Source organism: Macaca nemestrina, chromosome 1 (assembly GCF_043159975.1).
Source record: "Macaca nemestrina isolate mMacNem1 chromosome 1, mMacNem.hap1, whole genome shotgun sequence".
NCBI classification, from domain to species: Eukaryota; Metazoa; Chordata; class Mammalia; order Primates; family Cercopithecidae; genus Macaca; species Macaca nemestrina.
In genome coordinates, this window is record NC_092125.1 from 188,990,331 (window position 1) to 189,007,901 (window position 17,571).

The 17,571-nt window shown below is 46.8% G+C and overlaps 1 protein-coding gene across 7 annotated transcripts in view; it reads right to left on the minus strand.

Annotated features, from left to right (window-relative positions):
• Positions 1 to 17,571, minus strand: part of ARMH1 (armadillo like helical domain containing 1) — a 53,043-nt gene that overhangs the window by 34,816 nt on the left and 656 nt on the right. For 6 of the 7 annotated variants that reach the window (XM_071094116.1, XM_071094115.1, XM_071094127.1 and 3 more), the window contains exons 2-3: positions 1,940 to 2,063; positions 26 to 253 (exon numbers count right to left, since the gene is read on the minus strand). In XM_071094116.1, the coding sequence (XP_070950217.1) occupies positions 26 to 231 (206 nt within the window). In that variant the 5' untranslated portion in view covers positions 232 to 253; positions 1,940 to 2,063. Of the gene's footprint in view, positions 1 to 25; positions 254 to 1,939; positions 2,064 to 11,884; positions 14,348 to 17,571 lie in introns of those variants that run through there. The other variant, XM_071094117.1, reaches the window with a different exon arrangement.

Sequence of the window (17,571 nt, forward strand, 5' to 3'; positions counted from 1 at the left end):
TTTTTTTCTGTTCGGCAAAGGATACGTGATTCTAAGCGAGGTGGTCAAGCGTACCAGGAACAAACTGGCTCCCTGGGAAAACTCCTGCTCCAGTTCAGGGGCAGTCTTGCCTCGGTTGGTTTCAATAAATTTGTCAAGGATGTGACTCCTTGCGACTTTCCCAGCATTGTCCCACTCCTGTAAAAAACTTAAGAGCCTGCTAATTGCTGCCTGTTCCTTTATAGAAGTCATGATCAATCAGTCCTGAAGTTGGCTACAGAGGGAGGGAAAACAGAGAGGTTACCAGAATGTTTAGAATCATGCAACTCCATTATTTTTCTAGCAATCAACTGAAGGCAGGGTGTGGCTCTATCATGCACATGGGTGTAGTTATATGCAAAATATACTCTAGGACTGGTCATCTGCTGCTTGAACAGGGAGGCTCTAGCTGGAGATTCTTAATGGGATTAAGAATATCAATGTGCTAAATGTCTGCTCTTTAAGAACTAAAATTTTAGCTCTTTGGCTTCTCTACTGATGCCAGCAACTAAAAGACCACAGCATCCAGCTGAGATAAAAGTGCTTGCTAAGGCTGGGCGTGGTGATTCATGCCTGTAATTCCAGCACTTTGGAAGGCCCAGGAGGGCGGATCACCTGAGGTCAGGAGTTTGAGATCAGCCTGGCCAACATGGCGAAAGCTCGTCTCTACTAAAAATACAAAAAATTAGCCGGGCGTGGTGGCGGGCACCTGTAATCCCAGCTACCTGGGAGGCTGAAGCAGGCGAAATCTCTTGAACCCGGGGGGCAGGTTGCAGTGAGCCGAGATCGCACCACTGCACTCCAGCCTGGGCGACAGAGTGAGACTGTGTTTAAAAAAACCCAAAAAACAAAAAACAAAACAAAAAAACCCCCCAAAAAACAAAATCTGGGCCTCTCTTGTGGCTTACTTCATACAGGGTCAGAGGCTTGAGGTCTTGAGGGACATGGCCTCTCTCTTACGCCAATCACCTAAGTTAAAGTGCTCCTTAACCTTGTACCTCGGGCTTTTACACTAACTCTTTTTTTTTTTTTTTTTTTTTTTTTTTGAGACGGAGTCTCGCTTTGTCGCCCAGGCTGGAGTGCAGTGGCCGGATCTCAGCTCACTGCAAGCTCCGCCTCCTGGGTTTACGCCATTCTCCTGCCTCAGCCTCCCGAGTAGCTGGGACTACAGGCGCCCACCACCTCGCCCGGCTAGTTTTTTGTATTTTTAGTAGAGACGGGGTTTCACCATATTAGCCAGGATGGTCTCGATCTCCTGACCTCGTGATCTGCCCGTCTCGGCCTCCCAAAGTGCTGGGATTACAGGCTTGAGCCACCGCGCCCGGCCTACACTAACTCTTAAAAACAACTTAAAAAAAAGTTAGTGGGAAGAAAAAGTTCCCATTCCATAGTTGGATTAATGGGCTGTGGTTTGTAGGAGTCTGTGTCCTTGGGAGAGTGTTTTCAGTGGGGGAGGGAAGGTTTAAGATAACCCCACTTTCCAAAAATAGTTGTGATTGAAAGTGTTATTATCCATAACAAATGTTAGTGCTGATGGGAGAGAGGCATGTGCGATTCTTTTGTCTAACAGACAAGTGAAAGTCATATTTCACATTATCATGGGGTTTTCTGTGATTTACAGAATATTTGTGAAACATTACTTGCAGGGGCCATGATTGATATGGAGAGAACAGCTTGTGTGTAGGAGAGATGTGTATTTCACGAAGACTGTTCAACATGAAATTTACAGTCCCATAAAGTGCTTCTACATCTTCGCCAGAGATCTAGTTAAAAGGACTTTACAGTCTGAAACATCCTAAAATTGATTCTAAATTAACGTTTGCTCACATGTATTTGAGATATTGATGGGGCCCAGCTATCAGAATTTTATTAGGAAGCAATAATCTGAGGCATGCGGAGACAGACATACATACACACCAACCTCTACTGCTCCCCAGAGGACATGGGATGTGTGCTTCCAGAAGGGCGTCCACGCAGCCTCTGGGATGGAGACAACCACGAAATCTAGCTGGACTTAAGAACCAGGTGAATGACTGCAGACCAACCTAAACACAAAAATGAACAAAGCCCCTCATGGGATCATGCATCAATCACCGTGAATGCCATTGCAGTCCTAAGTCTGTGAATAACTTAGGGAGCTCTGGCTGCCTTCAACGGCCAAACTGACACCAAGAAAATGGGGTGAATATCTGTTCTAGACCCCAGGGAGGTGGGGTTGAGACACCACCACTAGCTTTATCAGGCAGGAAAGCATCCTGTGCCCCGACCCTGCCTTAAATGGACCCTTTCTAGTATCAAAACTCAATGTGCTATTAGAGATGCACCCAGCGATTCCAGGACACCAAAGGCAGGGAACTCTAAGCAGGGCACTCCACATTACGGCTCCTCCATGTTTCCTTGGACCTCAGTCTCCCCTATCTTCTTTGAAGACAGGAAAAGTAGTATCAACAAATGGCAGCTTTAAAAGTCACTGTGATGCAGCTGTAAATCTTATGTATGTGCTGAAGGCCCATCATACGGCTCTGTGTAAGGTACCATGGGAGACGCAAAGATGAATATGGCACTGCAGGGCCCTGGAGGAGCTCCTACGCTTGGGGGAGAGTGGAAGAACATGAGATGTGGAGTCAGACTGGGTTCAAGGCTCAGCTCCGCCACTGGCTATTTTGAAAAAATCAAATAGTAATAGCACCTGCCTCACCCTTTGCTGCCCTCCAGTCTCTCCTCACAGAGGCCACTTTAAACTCTTTTGGCTATTTCTTCTGCTGTTTACCCTTGTATTTCCAAATAACGAGCTTATACTACTTGTTATGGGCTGAACTGTGTTTTCCCCAAATTCCTATGTTGAAGTCCTAACTACCAGTACCTCAGGATGTGGTTGTAACTGCAGCTATGGTATTTAAAGACGAAATTAGGCTTAAACTATGTCATTAGGGTGGGCCCTTATCCAGTATGACTGGTGTCCTTATAAGCGGTGATTAGGATACAGACACACAGAGAGAAAACCAGGTGAAGACACAGGGAAAAGATGGCCATCTGCAAGCCAAGGAAAGAGGCCTAGTTATCTAGTCTATAACAATTTGTTATGGCAGCTCTAGCAAACTAATACACTGCTATCATTCGATGTATCAACCTTAGGTAATATTTATGTATTTATCGTTCTGGCAGTTGAGGAATTAGGTCTTCATTTTTTTTTTTCTGAGATGGGATCTCACTATGTTGCCCGGCCTGGAGTGCGATGGCTATTCACAGGTATGATCATAGCATACTGCATGCAGCCTCAAACTTCTGGCCTCAAGCAGTCCTCCTGCCTCAGCCTCCTGAGTAGCTGGGGCTACAGGTGCATGCCACCTTGCCCAGCAGAGGAATCAGTTTGATTAGCTCCACTCTAACTCCCATTTTTTCTCTTTCTATCCTCTAACATAATTTTCCATACTTTACAGTTAAATCAATAGTGTTTACATTATTATTATTACTATTTTATGAGATGCAGTCTCACTCTGTCACCTAGGCTGGAGTGCAGTGGCATGATCTCGGCTCACTGCAGGCTCTGCCTCCCAGGTTCCTGCGATGCTCCTGCCTCAGACTCCTGAGTAGCTGGGATTACAGGCATGTGTCACTACGCCTGGCTAATTTTTGTATTTTTAGTAGAGATGGGATTTTGCTGTGCTGGCCAGGCTGGTCTCAAAATCCTGAGCTCAAGTGATCTGCCTGCCTCGGTCTCCCAAAGTGCTGGGATTACAGGTGTGAGCTGCTGCGCCCGGCATATTAACATGATTGATCAAGTAAATAAACTCTTCACTCAAGTAGCAAACTACTATTACATTTTTTTCTTACAGTTTGGTTTTATCTGGAGTTAATAATTGTCATTTTGTTTTTTCTATTGTTTGGTTTGAAGTACCAAGGGCTATTTTCTTCCAAATGTTCCAAATATGTAGTGATTTTTCTTCCAAATGTTCAATTCGTAACTGATTAATTCTATCTTTTCCTGGAAACCTCTGTCCCACAGATCTCTTTCTACTATAGTTTAGACTGGTTGCTCACTAAGGCTGGTATGTAAATGTCGGGATTTCCTTTTGCCGAGTTTTTCGATGGATGCCCATTTCCTGGCTCTCACATCTTCTTCCTTCTTTGTGTACTCCCTTGTTTTGTCCTGGAAGGTCTAAAAATATCGTTTTTGACCACATGTTGGATTGGCTGGGTATATAACTCTGTATTAGAAATAAGCTATCTGGTCTGGGTGCGGTGGCTCACGCCTGTAATCCCAGCACTTTGGGAGGCTAAGGCGGGCAGATCATAAGGTCAAGAGATTGAGACCATCCTGGCCAACATGGTGAAACCCCATCTCTACTAAAAATACAAAAATTAGCCAGGCGTGGTGTCACGCAACTGTAGTCCCAGCTACTTGGGAGGCTGAGGCAGGAGAATCCCTTGAACCCGGGAAGTGGAAGTTGCAGTGAGCCAGATTGTGCCACTGCACTCTCTGGCACTCTATCTCAAAAAAAAAAAAAAAAAAAAGAAAAGAAAAGAAAAGCTATCTAGCCAGATGTGGTGGCTCATGTCTATAATTCCAGTATGTTGGGAGGCTGAGGCAGGAGGATCACTTGAGCCCAGGAGTTTGCGACCAGCCTGGGCAACACAGTGAGACCTCCATCCCTCCACCCCCAAATTAGCCTGGTACAATGGCACACACTTGTACTTTCAGCTACTTGGGAGGCTAAGGTGGCTGAGGTGGGAGGATCGAATGAGACCAGGATGTTGGGGCTATAGTGATCTGTGATCCCACCACTGCACCCCAGCCTGGGCAACAGAGCAAGACTGTGTCTCAAAATAAATACATAAATAAATAAATAAAAGCCTCCCTCAGGTTCACCCTCCGCAGTTGCTGTTGCTGATGAGAAATGTGAAGTCATTCTGATTCCTGTGCCTTTGTCTATTTTTTTTCACTCCTGATGATTTTGAAATCTTTCTGAAGTTGTATGATGATATGCTTTGGTGAAGGTCTTTTTTCATTTACTATAGTAAGCCCTTGGTGGGCTCTTTAAATCACTGTATCCTTCAGTGTTTGGATATTTATTAGGCAACTAGTCTTCTCACTGGGGAATTCATAAACATCAGCCAGTGGAGGGTTTTTTTTTAACCCCCTCATAGAGATATCAGGGTCTCTGGAGAAGACCTTCCTACTTTCCCAGGGAGGGTGAGAGAGTAGGGGTGCTATGACAGACACCTTGCCATGGCATGTTGGGAGTCAGGTGGGGGAAGGGCTCACGCAATGCTGTGTGCAGACCTTCCCTCTGCTGATCAGTTTTCCACTCGATGTCTCATTCCTGCCCTTGAAACTCTGCCTGAGGTCCCTGTGCAAGGAGGCCTACAGAGCCCAACTTCCTTCCTCTTCATGCAGCAAGAGAGTTGAGAGTCATTTCTTTCTTGGCGGTTGAGGCTCTGGAGTGCGGGCGAAGTGCTCTGCACACAGAGGTCAGTGAATTCCCCTAGGTTGGGCTCCATACCTCATTTCTGACCTTCGGTGGTAATTTGTGCTTTCAATCATTAAGCCTCTTAGAGCTCAAACTGGCTGAATTGACTGGGTTCTTGTTGGTAAGCTCCTCTTTTTGGCACTTGCTTGCAATTTCCTCTGCTTCAAGTTGGTTAACCTCCCTGCGCCTGCCTTCTACCTTCCAAATATTTGTTGAATTCTTTCATCTCCTGTTGCCTCCTTCTGTGAACTTTTGTGACTGAATGCCTTTTTATATTTCTTCAGCGGGGTTATGTCACTGAGGTTTTTGAGAAGTAGGGGGAGATAAAAGACATTAAGTATATTTAGTTAAGAGCCTCCAGCCATGTATTATTTTTCTCAACTTTTCTTTAATAGTAAGCTTGATGAGGGTAAAAAAAAAAAAGACCCATTAACTACCATTTTAAAAAATAATTAATAAGATGAAAACAATGGAAAAAAGAGCAAAATGTGTCAATTTCAAGAGTCAGTTGCTGGGATAAATTTTGTATGTAAGCTTGTTGACTGCTAAGGAAAAAGGGATGTTAGCTGTTTTTCCTGGTGAAGGGAGAAGGAATGAAGGCAGGGAGAAGAAACTGACATTTTTTGAGTATTGATTAAGAGCTATCCATACACCATACTCTCTCTCTTTCTCTCTCTCTCTCTCTGTGGTTGTTTTTGTTTGTAGAGATAGGGTCTCTCTGTGTTGCCTAGGCTGATCTCAAACTCCTGGCCTCAAGCCATCTTCCCACCTTGGCCTCCCAAACTGCTGGAATTACAGGTGTGAGTCACCACACCTGGACCTATATTCTTTGTTTTAATCCTCTTAAGATCCTCATGAGGTCATCATTATCCACAATTTTCAGATGAAGAAACTAAGGTTTAGAAGGGTTTGCTCATTTATTGAAGGCCTCAAAGCTAAATAGGGATAGGAATGGGATCTGTATATAACTCCAAAGTCCAGGGTTTCCCCCACTAAGCCAAGGGCATGGATCCTGTTCTCCTCTGTGCTCCAAGGTGTCACCAATAATCTCTTGTTGTCAAATTTAGTGGTTAGCTCACCGTCCCACCGTGCTCGGTCTCTGATGGATTGTGAATGACTCTGACTCTTCTCAGAACTCTTTCCCTAACCCCAGTCTCCCCTGGTTCTACTCCACACTCTCTGAATCCTCAGTTGCCTTTGCAGGATACTGCCTTTGCAGGTCGTTTTCCCATTCTCAGTTCTCTTCTCATGCTTTGTAATCCCTGGATGACCTCATTCACCCCATCACTTCAAATTACATCTATAGGCACACGACTCTCAAATTCGTCTCCTCAGTCTGGGCCTCCCAACTGAGTTCCAGATCTCTTTATGTACTTAAGTGACTGGCAGACTCTTCACTGGTATGTGTCACAGGCTCCTCAAGTCAATAGGTCCCAAACTGAGCTCATCAACTCACACCTGCCCCTTGCCCTGTGTTGGTCCTATTTCAGTGCTTGGGTCACCACCCTCCTAGCCAGCCAAAAGTTGTCTTTGACTTATTCCTCTCCCTTGCCCTCATCTGAACTGTTGCCAGCTCCTGCCAACTATATGTCCTAAATCTCCCTGAGATCAGTCTATCTATCTTCACCTCCACTGCCACTATTTTAGTTTCACACCGTTGTTCCTCATATGGATTACTGCAACAGCCTCCTACTGGTCTTCAGGCTTGCCCCAGCCTGGAATGCAGGCTGGAATGCAGTGGCATGATCATAACTCACTGCAGCCTCAACCTCCTGGGCTCGAGTGATCCTCCCACCTCAGCCTCCTGAGTAGCTGGGACTATAGGTGCATGCCACCATGCCCACCTAATTTTTGTATTTGTTTATTTTTTGTAGTGGTGGGGTCTTGCTTTGTTGCCCAGGCTGGTATCAAACTCCTGGGCTCAAGCAATCCTCCTGCCTCAGCCTCCCAAAGTATTGGGATTACAGGTGTGAGGCACCGGGCCAGGCTTTGATGTGAGATTTTTAAAAGTACAAATCTGACAGATTACCCTGCTTCAAACTCTTCAATGGTTCCTTACTACCTGAGGATACAATTTCAAACATTTCAGGCCAAAGAATTTCCATCTAAATTCGGCCCCAAGTGAAACCTGACACCCCACCCCACCCCTTGCCTCAACCCATGCTGCTGAAGGGGGCTGCCCGCTATCCTACACCACAAACACCATTCTCTAAATCCCTACTACCGTTCCTGAACCCTTCCTCCTCCTCTGAGGTCAGGCCGTCTGTCTTTCCCTTTCTACCTTGCCTCAGTGCTGATCAATGACTTCGACACGTAAGCCTTCCTGTTTACTCAAGAGCCACTAGGCAATTTCAACATCAATGTGCTCCATCTTTGTAATTTGGGTGGCTAGCATGGTCTCTGGCAAATCACGGGCACTCAATAAGTGTTATTTAAACTGACATCCAACACACTGTGCTCAGAATGCACACTTTAATTTCCTTAGCTCTGCACATTAATTAATTAAACAGATTCCCAGGTGCCAACTCTGAGCCAAGCACTGGGCTTGGGATTGGCTAATGTGACAAACATAGACCTTGCCCTTGGGTGCTTACAGACTGGCAGGGCAGAGAGACAAGCAAAAAGGTGATTTTAACCAACAGCGGAGAGCACTTTGATGGGATATATCCCAGGTTCTGTCGGCGCACAGAGGACAGACATGGAATGCAGACTCCAGCGACCTCCAGCTTTCACCTCCAACCAATGCAGCTTTCATACCCAAGACCCACACCCCAAAACTGTGACTGGCTAGCACCATCCCTCCTGTGAAGTCTACAATTCCAAGCTCCTTACCTTCCCACCTCTTCCATCTATTCTCAGACGACCTACTTTTGGGTTTAACAAAGAAAGTTACAGGCCATTAGGTAAGAATGCCGTCATACTCCTCTTCTTTCTTCATCTCTATTCACACCCATCCTTCTCCTCTCCTCTAGCCGTCTACCAGAGCTCTGCATCCATCCACCCTGCCTCCTCAGGGCCCTCATTCTACTCATTACTCCTACCTCCCTTGGATCCTCAACCCCTCTATTTAGGCATTTTTCTTGTTAGCCTTGATTTTTACCTATCTTTATTATTATTTATCAATGTATTTATTCGAGATAGGGGCTCACTCTGTCACCCAGGCTGGAGTGCACAGCACCATCATAGCTCAGTGCAGTCTTGAACTACTGGGCTCAAGCGATCCTCCTGCCTCAGCCTCCTGAGTAGCTAGGACTAAGGGTGTACACCACCACGCCTGGCTAACTTAAAAAATTTTTTAGAAACGGAGCCTCACGGCCAGGAACAGTGGCTCACGCCTGTAATTCCAGCACTTTGGGAGGCCGAGGCGGTTGGATCACGAGGTTAGGAGATTGAGACCATCTTGGCTAACATGGTGAAACCCCATCTCTACTAAAAAATACAAAATTAGCCGGGCGTGGTGGCAGACGCCTGTAGTCTCAGCTACTCAGGAGGCTGAGGCGGGAGAATGGCGTGAACCCAAGAGGTGGAGCTTGCAGTGAGCCAAGATTATGCCACTGCACTCCAGCCTGGGCAATAGAGCGAGACTCTGTCTCAAAAAAAAAAAAAAGAAAAAAGAAACGGAGCCTCACTATGTTGCCCAGGCTGGTTTGGAACCTCTAGCCTCAAGCAATCCTCCCACCCTGGCCTCCCAAAGTGCTGGGATTGTGGGATTATAGGCGTGAACCACCCACTGTGCCTGGCCTAAGTTTTGCCTATCTTTTTTTTTTTTTTTTTTTGAGACGGAGTCTCGCTCTGTCGCCCAGGCTGGAGTGCAGTGGCGCGATCTCGGCTCACTGCAAGCTCTACCTCCCGGGTTCACGCCATTCTCCCGCCTCAGCCTCCGAGTAGCTGGGACTACAGGCGCCCGCCACCACGCCCGGCTAGTTTTTTGTATTTTTAGTAGAGACGGGGTTTCACCATGTTAGCCAGGATGGTCTCGATCTCCTGACCTCGTGATCCACCCGCCTCGGCCTCCCAAAGTGCTGGGATTACAGGCTTGAGCCACAGCGCCCGGCCAGTTTTGCCTATCTTTAAACAAAAATAAGCAAAAACGAAGACAAAAACCTCAACCTCACATTCTCTTCATCATCTCTCTGGTTTTCTGACTTCACAGCAAAGCTTCTGAAAAACAGTGTTCATACTCTTTTCTGTTTCCCCACTGACCATTCTCTCCTCAACCCATCACAGCTGGGCTTCTACCCCGCCACCTCCCTTCCATCACATTAGCCAACGTCTCCGGTAACCTCTGAATTGCCCAGTTCAGTGAGGATGTCTTAGTACTTTGCTCATTTGTCCCTCTTACTGCAACAACTAATATCATTGACCATTCCTCTTACTCAAAATGCTTTCTTGCTTGACACCTCTTTATCATGGCATCTTCTTTTGGTTTGCCTAAGTCTCTGGCTGCTACCTCCCTGCATTATTTGAGTCTCCTGTGTCACATTATATTGTCACATTATATTGAAAGTCCTCAGTAAGTTGCCTCATTAAGACATTCAGACATGACTAGGAATCTCTCTGCCCCACCTCCAACCTCACTAACTTCAACAAATAGTGACAAGTATGTCCCACGCCTTATCCTAGGCCTTTGGGGATAAATGTAAAAAAGACACAGTCCCTGCCCGCAAGTACAGTTTGAGGGTGGCATAGAGCCTTGTAAAGAGGTGATTTCAATTCCAATAGCGTGGCAAGTGCTGTGATGGAGTAGGTACAAGACACGCTAGAATGAGAGAGGGGGACACCTAACCTGGCTTTGGTTTGGGTGCTGGCTGCAGTGAAGGGCTTTCCAGAGGAGATGTCATCCAGGCTGAAAAGCAATCTGCAGCTATGGAAGAGGTGAGGAAAGTGTCTTTTAGGTAGAGGGAATCAAATCTGCAATGGCTCAGAGGTGGGAGTGTAGGACATAAAGAATTGCAAGTGGGAGGCAGTAGAGACAGTGGTTAGGAACACAGACTGTGGTTTTGGATGATCTTCCACTTCCTGGCTATGTGACCTTAGGCAAATTACTTAACCTCTTTAGGTTTCGGTTTCCTTAATTGTGAAGAGGTAGTAATGTTTCATAAGGGTCAATAAACTATCTAACATGTCGAAAACCCTCAGTAAAACGTAGCTCTTATTTTTATTATTGAGATTGCTCAGAATAGCTGGAGCACAGTGTGAAGATGGAAGCAGCAGGAGGTGAGGCTGGAAAATCAGGCAGAGGCCAGAGAACGAAGGGCCTCATATGCTGGCTGCAAGGTTCACACTCCACCCTGAGGGCAATGAACAGGTCCTGAAGGGTTAAAGCGAGAGGGACAAAAAAAGACTTTGTTTTACAAATATCTTGACTGTAGTGTAGAAAGGGGATCGGAAGGGGGCAAGCTGGAGGGGGGCACCAGTTAGGAAGTCATTCCTACGGCCTTGCCAAAGATGCTGATGATATTAGGGTTGGAGAGAAGTAGAAACGTCACACAGTTTGAACAAACAGGACCTGGTGACTGACTGGCTGTGGCAGATGAAAGACGGGAGGAATCAAGGAGGATGCCTGGATAACTTTGCTTCCAACTTCACAGAGAATATAGGGGCCAACAAGCACAACCCTCTCCTCTTAACATCATCATATCAGCACCCACCCTTTCCGTGCGTGCTAGATTCTGCCCCATCTTCAATCTTCCCATCTTCCCTGATTCCTCTTAAACACTTGCTCAATTCCCACCAACCCAAATAAATATACAAACAAAGCCATCCCCTAACTACTTTTTCCTTAAGCTTCTACCCTTCCTACTTGCTTCACTCCCAAATTTCTCCATTAGCTCACTGTGGCCTACTAGATAAAGTCTAAACTCAATATGACACTCAGGGCCGTTCAAAACTTGGCCCCAGCTGGGTGCTGTGGCTCACGCCGATAATCCCAGCACTTTAGGAGGCTGAAGTGGGTGGATCATGAGGTCAGGAGTTCAAGACCAGCCTGGCCAACATAGTGAAACCCCATCTCTACTAAAAATACGAAAATGAGCCAGGTGTGGTGGCATGCACCTGTAGTCCCAGCTACTCGGGAGGCTGAGGCGCGACAATCACTTGAACCTGGGAGGCTAAGGTTGCAGTGAGCCGAGACCGTGCCATTGACCTCCAGCCTGGGTGACAGAGTGAGACTCTGTCTCAAAACAACAAACAAACAAACAAACTTGGGCCCAGTCTAACTTCATCTCTAGTCACTTCCACATTACAACAACCTTGCACTCTCAACTCCCCAGGCCCTTCCAGGGCCCTCTGCGTCTCAGTGTTGCTCTGCCATCAGGAATGGCCAGGTTCCTTTGGGGTTTGCAGTTCTGGTCCCATCCATGCCACCTCTTCCTCTACTATGCTGTAAAACTTACCCATCCTTCCCACTAGAGTGTGAGTTCCTCAAGGGCAGCAGTTGGTCTTCCCTGTCTCTGTGTCCTTAGGGCCTGGCATAATGCTTGGCACAAAACAGATGTTGAATAAAGGCTCACTGAGTGAATGTGTGAAGAAATCAGCCAGCTCCTGTTGAGATGGTTAGATCTGAATGTCCATGATATGCAGGTCCATAAAACTACCAACTTCCCAAAGCTGCCATGTGCGGAGTGGCAGAATCTCCATCCAAGAAGGCCAGTGCAAAGTCTATGAGGTGTTTTACAGCTATGACAGGAAATAGCAGTGTCAGCAGCGGTGTCATCTTTGGACACTAAGGACAGGGATTCAGTGCCATGAACGGTCAGTTAAATTGTAATTGGAGTGAACTGTTCTTCTGCAAACCACAATGTTATTTAGCTGCAGCCAAATGGCATTCAAGGAGGGGAGAAATTTTTTTGAAATGTCAAAGAAATTATTTCCAATTTGGTGCTCACAACCAGAGACTCTCATGATCAGTGGAAATGAGAAGCAAACAAATTAGCACTAATGGAAAATGGTTTTTGGAAAAGAGGATTTAATTTATAGTCAACTGAGCATGGCACGCAGCATGCAGTAAGAGTCAGCTTCACCAGCCTGGTCATAAGAACTGGAGCACGCATGGAATGCCAGAGAAAAATACATGTATGCCATCATGCTTATTGGGCTCTCTCTGTAAGTGGCAGCCAATTAAAATAGTCATTATTTTACCTCGGAGAGAAAATGGTGCGAAAAATCAAGCACGCAAAATTAAAAATCCAGATTAGGAACCTCGGTCCAAATTGGTTTGTTCGTGGCCTTCTAACCTTGGCAACGTCTTCTGCAAGGATGACAGACCTACTTTGTCTTCAGCCCAGACTGGACTCTTTGTTTTTAATTTCCTCTCCATCTTCAGAGGTGATTAATAAATCTGGACTCATCCATAAATCATTTCTATAGTGGCCAAATGGTTCTTCTTCATGCAAGGAAACTAAAATCACACAATCTCAAAAGCCCCAGCTCTCACACTAAGCCAAAGGTCCTTAGCAACAAGCGAAGGGGAGGTATTAAAAATCAAGAGGTCAATAGGTCTTGTTTCTAAATAAAATTTCCCAGAGGGCTTCCCCAACCCCCTGAAATCAAAAGACACCTTCTGAACGCAAGAGGCCTCCAAGGCATGGGTTGCCAGCCTGGCTCACTGTCCCCAAATGGCCTTGGAGACAACAAGCGAGTCACTGTCTCCTATTCCTGTAGGTTTCACATGCAGAATGAGACAGGCCTTCTCCTTGGGCTCCCATCCCTGACTCCTCACTCTTAGTTCTCCATTCAGAGACAGGGAGAGAGAAACATTATCTCCTCAAACTTCCAAACAAGGTGTCCTTACTTCTCTCCCAGGGGCATATGCACTTCAATTTGTCACTTCCTTCTCGCGGACCCTCTTCTGCTCCCCACTCATACCCTGACAGACACCCCTACCCCTGCTACCCATCACTTCCTGGTAGACTCCAATCTGCCCCCATATTTTCCCCACATCTGTCCATTTTCTCCATCCTCTCCCCACAGGAACTCCTTTCCCTCATCTCCTTCCTATGAAATCCTCTGCCTTCATCTTCTCCCTACTTGCTTCATCCCTACCCACAGCCCCCACTCTTCTTCTCCCCAGACTCACTTCTGCCTCCAACCCCGCTCCAAGGACCTTCATCATCTCTCATCCTCTCTCCACAACATGTAACTGGCGAGGTCAACCACACTCTCCTCGCCCCTTCACTGCTCTATGCTTCATCTTCCTTGACCCATTTCCCAGCCTTCCTTCCCTTCCCAACCTTTTTACTCTGCTCTTGAAAACCCTTCTTCCCAATCAGCTAAGTCTCCTCCATTCTCAGCCTCTCCCGTCACCCGCCCACCTCCAGCCTGCATCCAAAGCTGGCTCTACTCCAGGGCTCCCCTTCTGCAAGGCCCTCCTGGTAGAAGCTGTTTAGACTCTTACACCCCCAGGATTTCACGGTTAGGAGGGGGCCTCATGTCTCCTTGCCAAAGCCCAACTCAGTTCCTTATTCCACCTCCTTCTTGTAAAAGCCCTTACTACTTCAAGGGTCATACCATTTAGCTGTCTCAGCCTTTGCCCCTCCTCATGCTGTCACCTAGAGACTCCAGAAAAACTTGCTCTACCCATCAAAGACTGGTACCTAGCTCACAGGCATCCTCTTCCCTTCCCTCCCCTCAAGTCTTCCTATCATCCAGGGGGAGTTCAGTGGCCACGTCAGCATCCTGAGTGTCTCCTGTACTCCACTTTGGCCCCTGACTCCCACGGCCACACCCTGGACCTTGTCATCACCGGAAACTACTCAAACTTCATTCTTCCACTTTCTGATCACAACTTTCTCATTCAATGATCTCAGATACGGATTCTCTGACTTCACTGGGACCTCTAGTCCATACATTCTTTTTCACTCTCCTATCCAGTTTAGATACTAAAGTCCTTCTTTCTTTTTTTTTTTTTTTTTTGAGACGGAGTCTTGCTCTGTCGCCGAGACTGGAGTGCAGTGGCTGGATCTCGGCTCACTGCAAGCTCCGCCTCCCGGGTTTACGCCATTCTCCTGCCTCAGCCTCCCGAGTAGCTGGGACTACAGGCACCCGCCACCTCGCCCGGCTATTTTTTTGTATTTTTTACTAGAGACGGGGTTTCACCGGGTTAGCCAGGATGGTCTCGATCTCCTGACCTCGTGATCCGCCCGTCTCGGCCTCCCAAAGTGCTGGGATTACAGGCTTGAGCCACCGCGCCCGGCCTAAAGTCCTTCTTTCAATCACTGTTTTGCCACAATCTTCAACTTCCTGGTCCTTTGTCCTTCCATCTATCCGCCCGGTAAAACTCAAACCTAGATCAATTAAACTAATCTCTCTGTACCCACCACTAGGTGGCTGAATGTTGTTGAGGGAAAAATGCATATTACATAACCTTGCAGACCGCTGCTCTTGAAAATTGACAGTCACTAACCTCAACAGGGCCATCATAACTGCCCAGAAATCTGTTTGCTACCTTAGTCATCTCACTGCCACTCTCCACTGCTGATATTTCAATCTTTCTCTGCTCTTTTCAATCTCGCACACTATCTCCAATCCCACTCTCACTGGCTGATATCATGTTCTTATATGACAGAGAAAATGGGAACCATCAAAGAAGAATTCCCTCAACTTCCTGTCACTAAACCTACCAATTAACCCTCAACATAATGCTTCCCTTCTGCCACAAAACAAATATTCCTCCACCCTTCTAAGTGAATTTCTTCACCAACACTTTGGTGAAGCCTTTTTTTCAGGGGCACCATTCTCAGTTATCTTCTTTCCCTTATAATTTTACCTTTTCCCCTCTTGCTGGATCTACACCAACGTTTCTCCCATCCAAATAAAAACCTGCATTTCCTTCTGGCTATTGCCTTCTTTTTTCTTCTAAATAGCCAAGCTTTCTGAAAATGTATCTTACATGAATCTTCACTTCCTCAATCCCATCTGCTTCTCAAACCGCTGTAATTTGACCTCTGCTCCCATCACTCCACTGAAACTGTACTTGCAAAGGTCACCAACAACTTCCTTGTTTCTACATCCAGTGGATTCTTTCAGGCCTCATTTTACTTGATTAGTCATAAGCCTTCAACATTTTCCTTCCTTGGCTTCTGAAACACCACATTCTACTACTGATCTTCTTACCATTTTGGACACTTCATCTTGATTACCTTTGCAGGTTCCTCTTCCTTTGCCAGACCCTCAAAACTTGGGTGTTTCTCAGGGTTCTGTCCTAGGTCTCTTCCGACTCTACACTTACTCCCTGGGCAAGCTCAACAAATCTATTGGTGTGGCTGGCATCTATAAGGCCCCAAAGACTCCCACATTGCAACTTCAAGTTAGACTTATCTGGCGAACTCCAGTTAGGCATATCCAATGGCCTTCTGGATACCTCCACTTGGATGTTCCATTGGCACCTCAAGCTCACCATGCCCAGAGCTGACCCTCTCCTAAAAACCCTGCTTCCTCTCCTTCCTGTTTGCCCAAACCAGGAATCTAGAAGTCATCCTTCATTTCCCTTACTTCCCCATACCCAATCAGTAACCAAGTCCAGTTTTTTCTTGCTGTAGGTGTCTAAGGAATTCATTCTGCCCTTTCCATTTCAGCTGCCACTCCATGCTTTATGCTACCATAATCCTTCCCCACTACTGAAACAACCTCCTAACTGGTCTCCCTCCTTCTCCCAATCCCCAATCCAGTTCTTGCACTAATCTTTCTTTTTTTTGAGAGGGAGTCTCGGTCTGTTGCCCAGGCTGGAGCGCAGTGGTGCGATTTTGGCTCACTGCAACCACCGCCTCCCGGATTCAAGCGATTCTCCTGCTTCAGCCTCCCGAGTAGCTGGGATTACAGGCACCCGCCACCATGTCCAGGTAATTTTTGTATTTTCAGTAGAGACGAGGGTTTGCCATGTTGGCCAGGCTGGTCTCAAACTCCTGACCTCAGGTGATCTGCCTGCCTTGGCCTCCCAAAGTGGTGGGATTGCAGGCATGAGCCACCTTGCCTGGCCCCCTGCACTAATCTTTCTAGACACAAATCTGATTGTTACTCCCCTGCTTAAAGCCCTGCAATGACTCCCTGCTGTCTTAATGATAAAGTCTAAGCCCTTGTGCTCATGGGTGTAAAATGCATTGGAAAATTTTTACCATCAGCAAGATCTACCTGTAAGCACAAAGCTGAGCTTGGCATCAAAGACTCTCCAGGATCTGGGTCTAATTTTCCAAGGTTCCCCTCACATGAGTCTCTAGCCTGGCTAGGGTATGCTTCATGTAATTTCTGGCACATTCACCTCTTTGAGCTCCTGAAGGGAGTCTTTTTTTGTTTTTGAGATGGAGTCTCACTCCGTCACCCAGGCTGGAGTGCAGTGGCACAATCTCGGCTCACTGCCACCTCTATCTCCCGGGTTCAAGCCATTCTCCTGCCTCAGCCTCCCAAGTAGCTGGGATTACAGGTGCCCACCACCATGCCTGGCTAATTTTTGTATTTTTAGTAGAGATGGGGTTTTGCCATGTTGGCCAGGCTGGTCTTGAACTCCTGACCTGAAGTGATCTGCCCACCTCAGCCTCCCAAAGCGCTGGGATTACAGGCGTGAGCCACCACACCGGACTCTTTGTTTTGTTTTTTGAGACAGGGTCTCACTCTGTCACCCAAGCAGGAGTGCAGTGGCACAATCATGGCTCACTGCAGCTTTGACCTCCCCGACTCAAGTGATCCTCCCACCTCAGCTTTCCAAGTAGCTGGGACTTCAGGCATGAGCTACCATGCCTCGCTAATTTAAAAAATTTTTATTTTGTAGAGATGAAGGTCTCACTATGTTGCCCAGGCTGGTCTTGAACTCCTTCAAACCATTCTCCCGTCTTGGGCTTCCAAAGTGCTGGGATTACGAGTTTGAGCCACCGCGCCTGGCATACAGAGTCTTTCCCCCTCCCTATCTCTAAAAGTCTTTCAAGACCCAGCTCAAGAGCCAATCACACTGCCAGAAATGCCCCTTCTCTGATTATGAGCTCCTCAAATCCTTACTCTTCTGTAGTATTTATCTCACATGCAGAATCAGAGTTGCTTCGTGCGTGGTTTCTCTCCCTCTCCCGTTAAGACATGGGAGAGAGAGGGCCAAAGC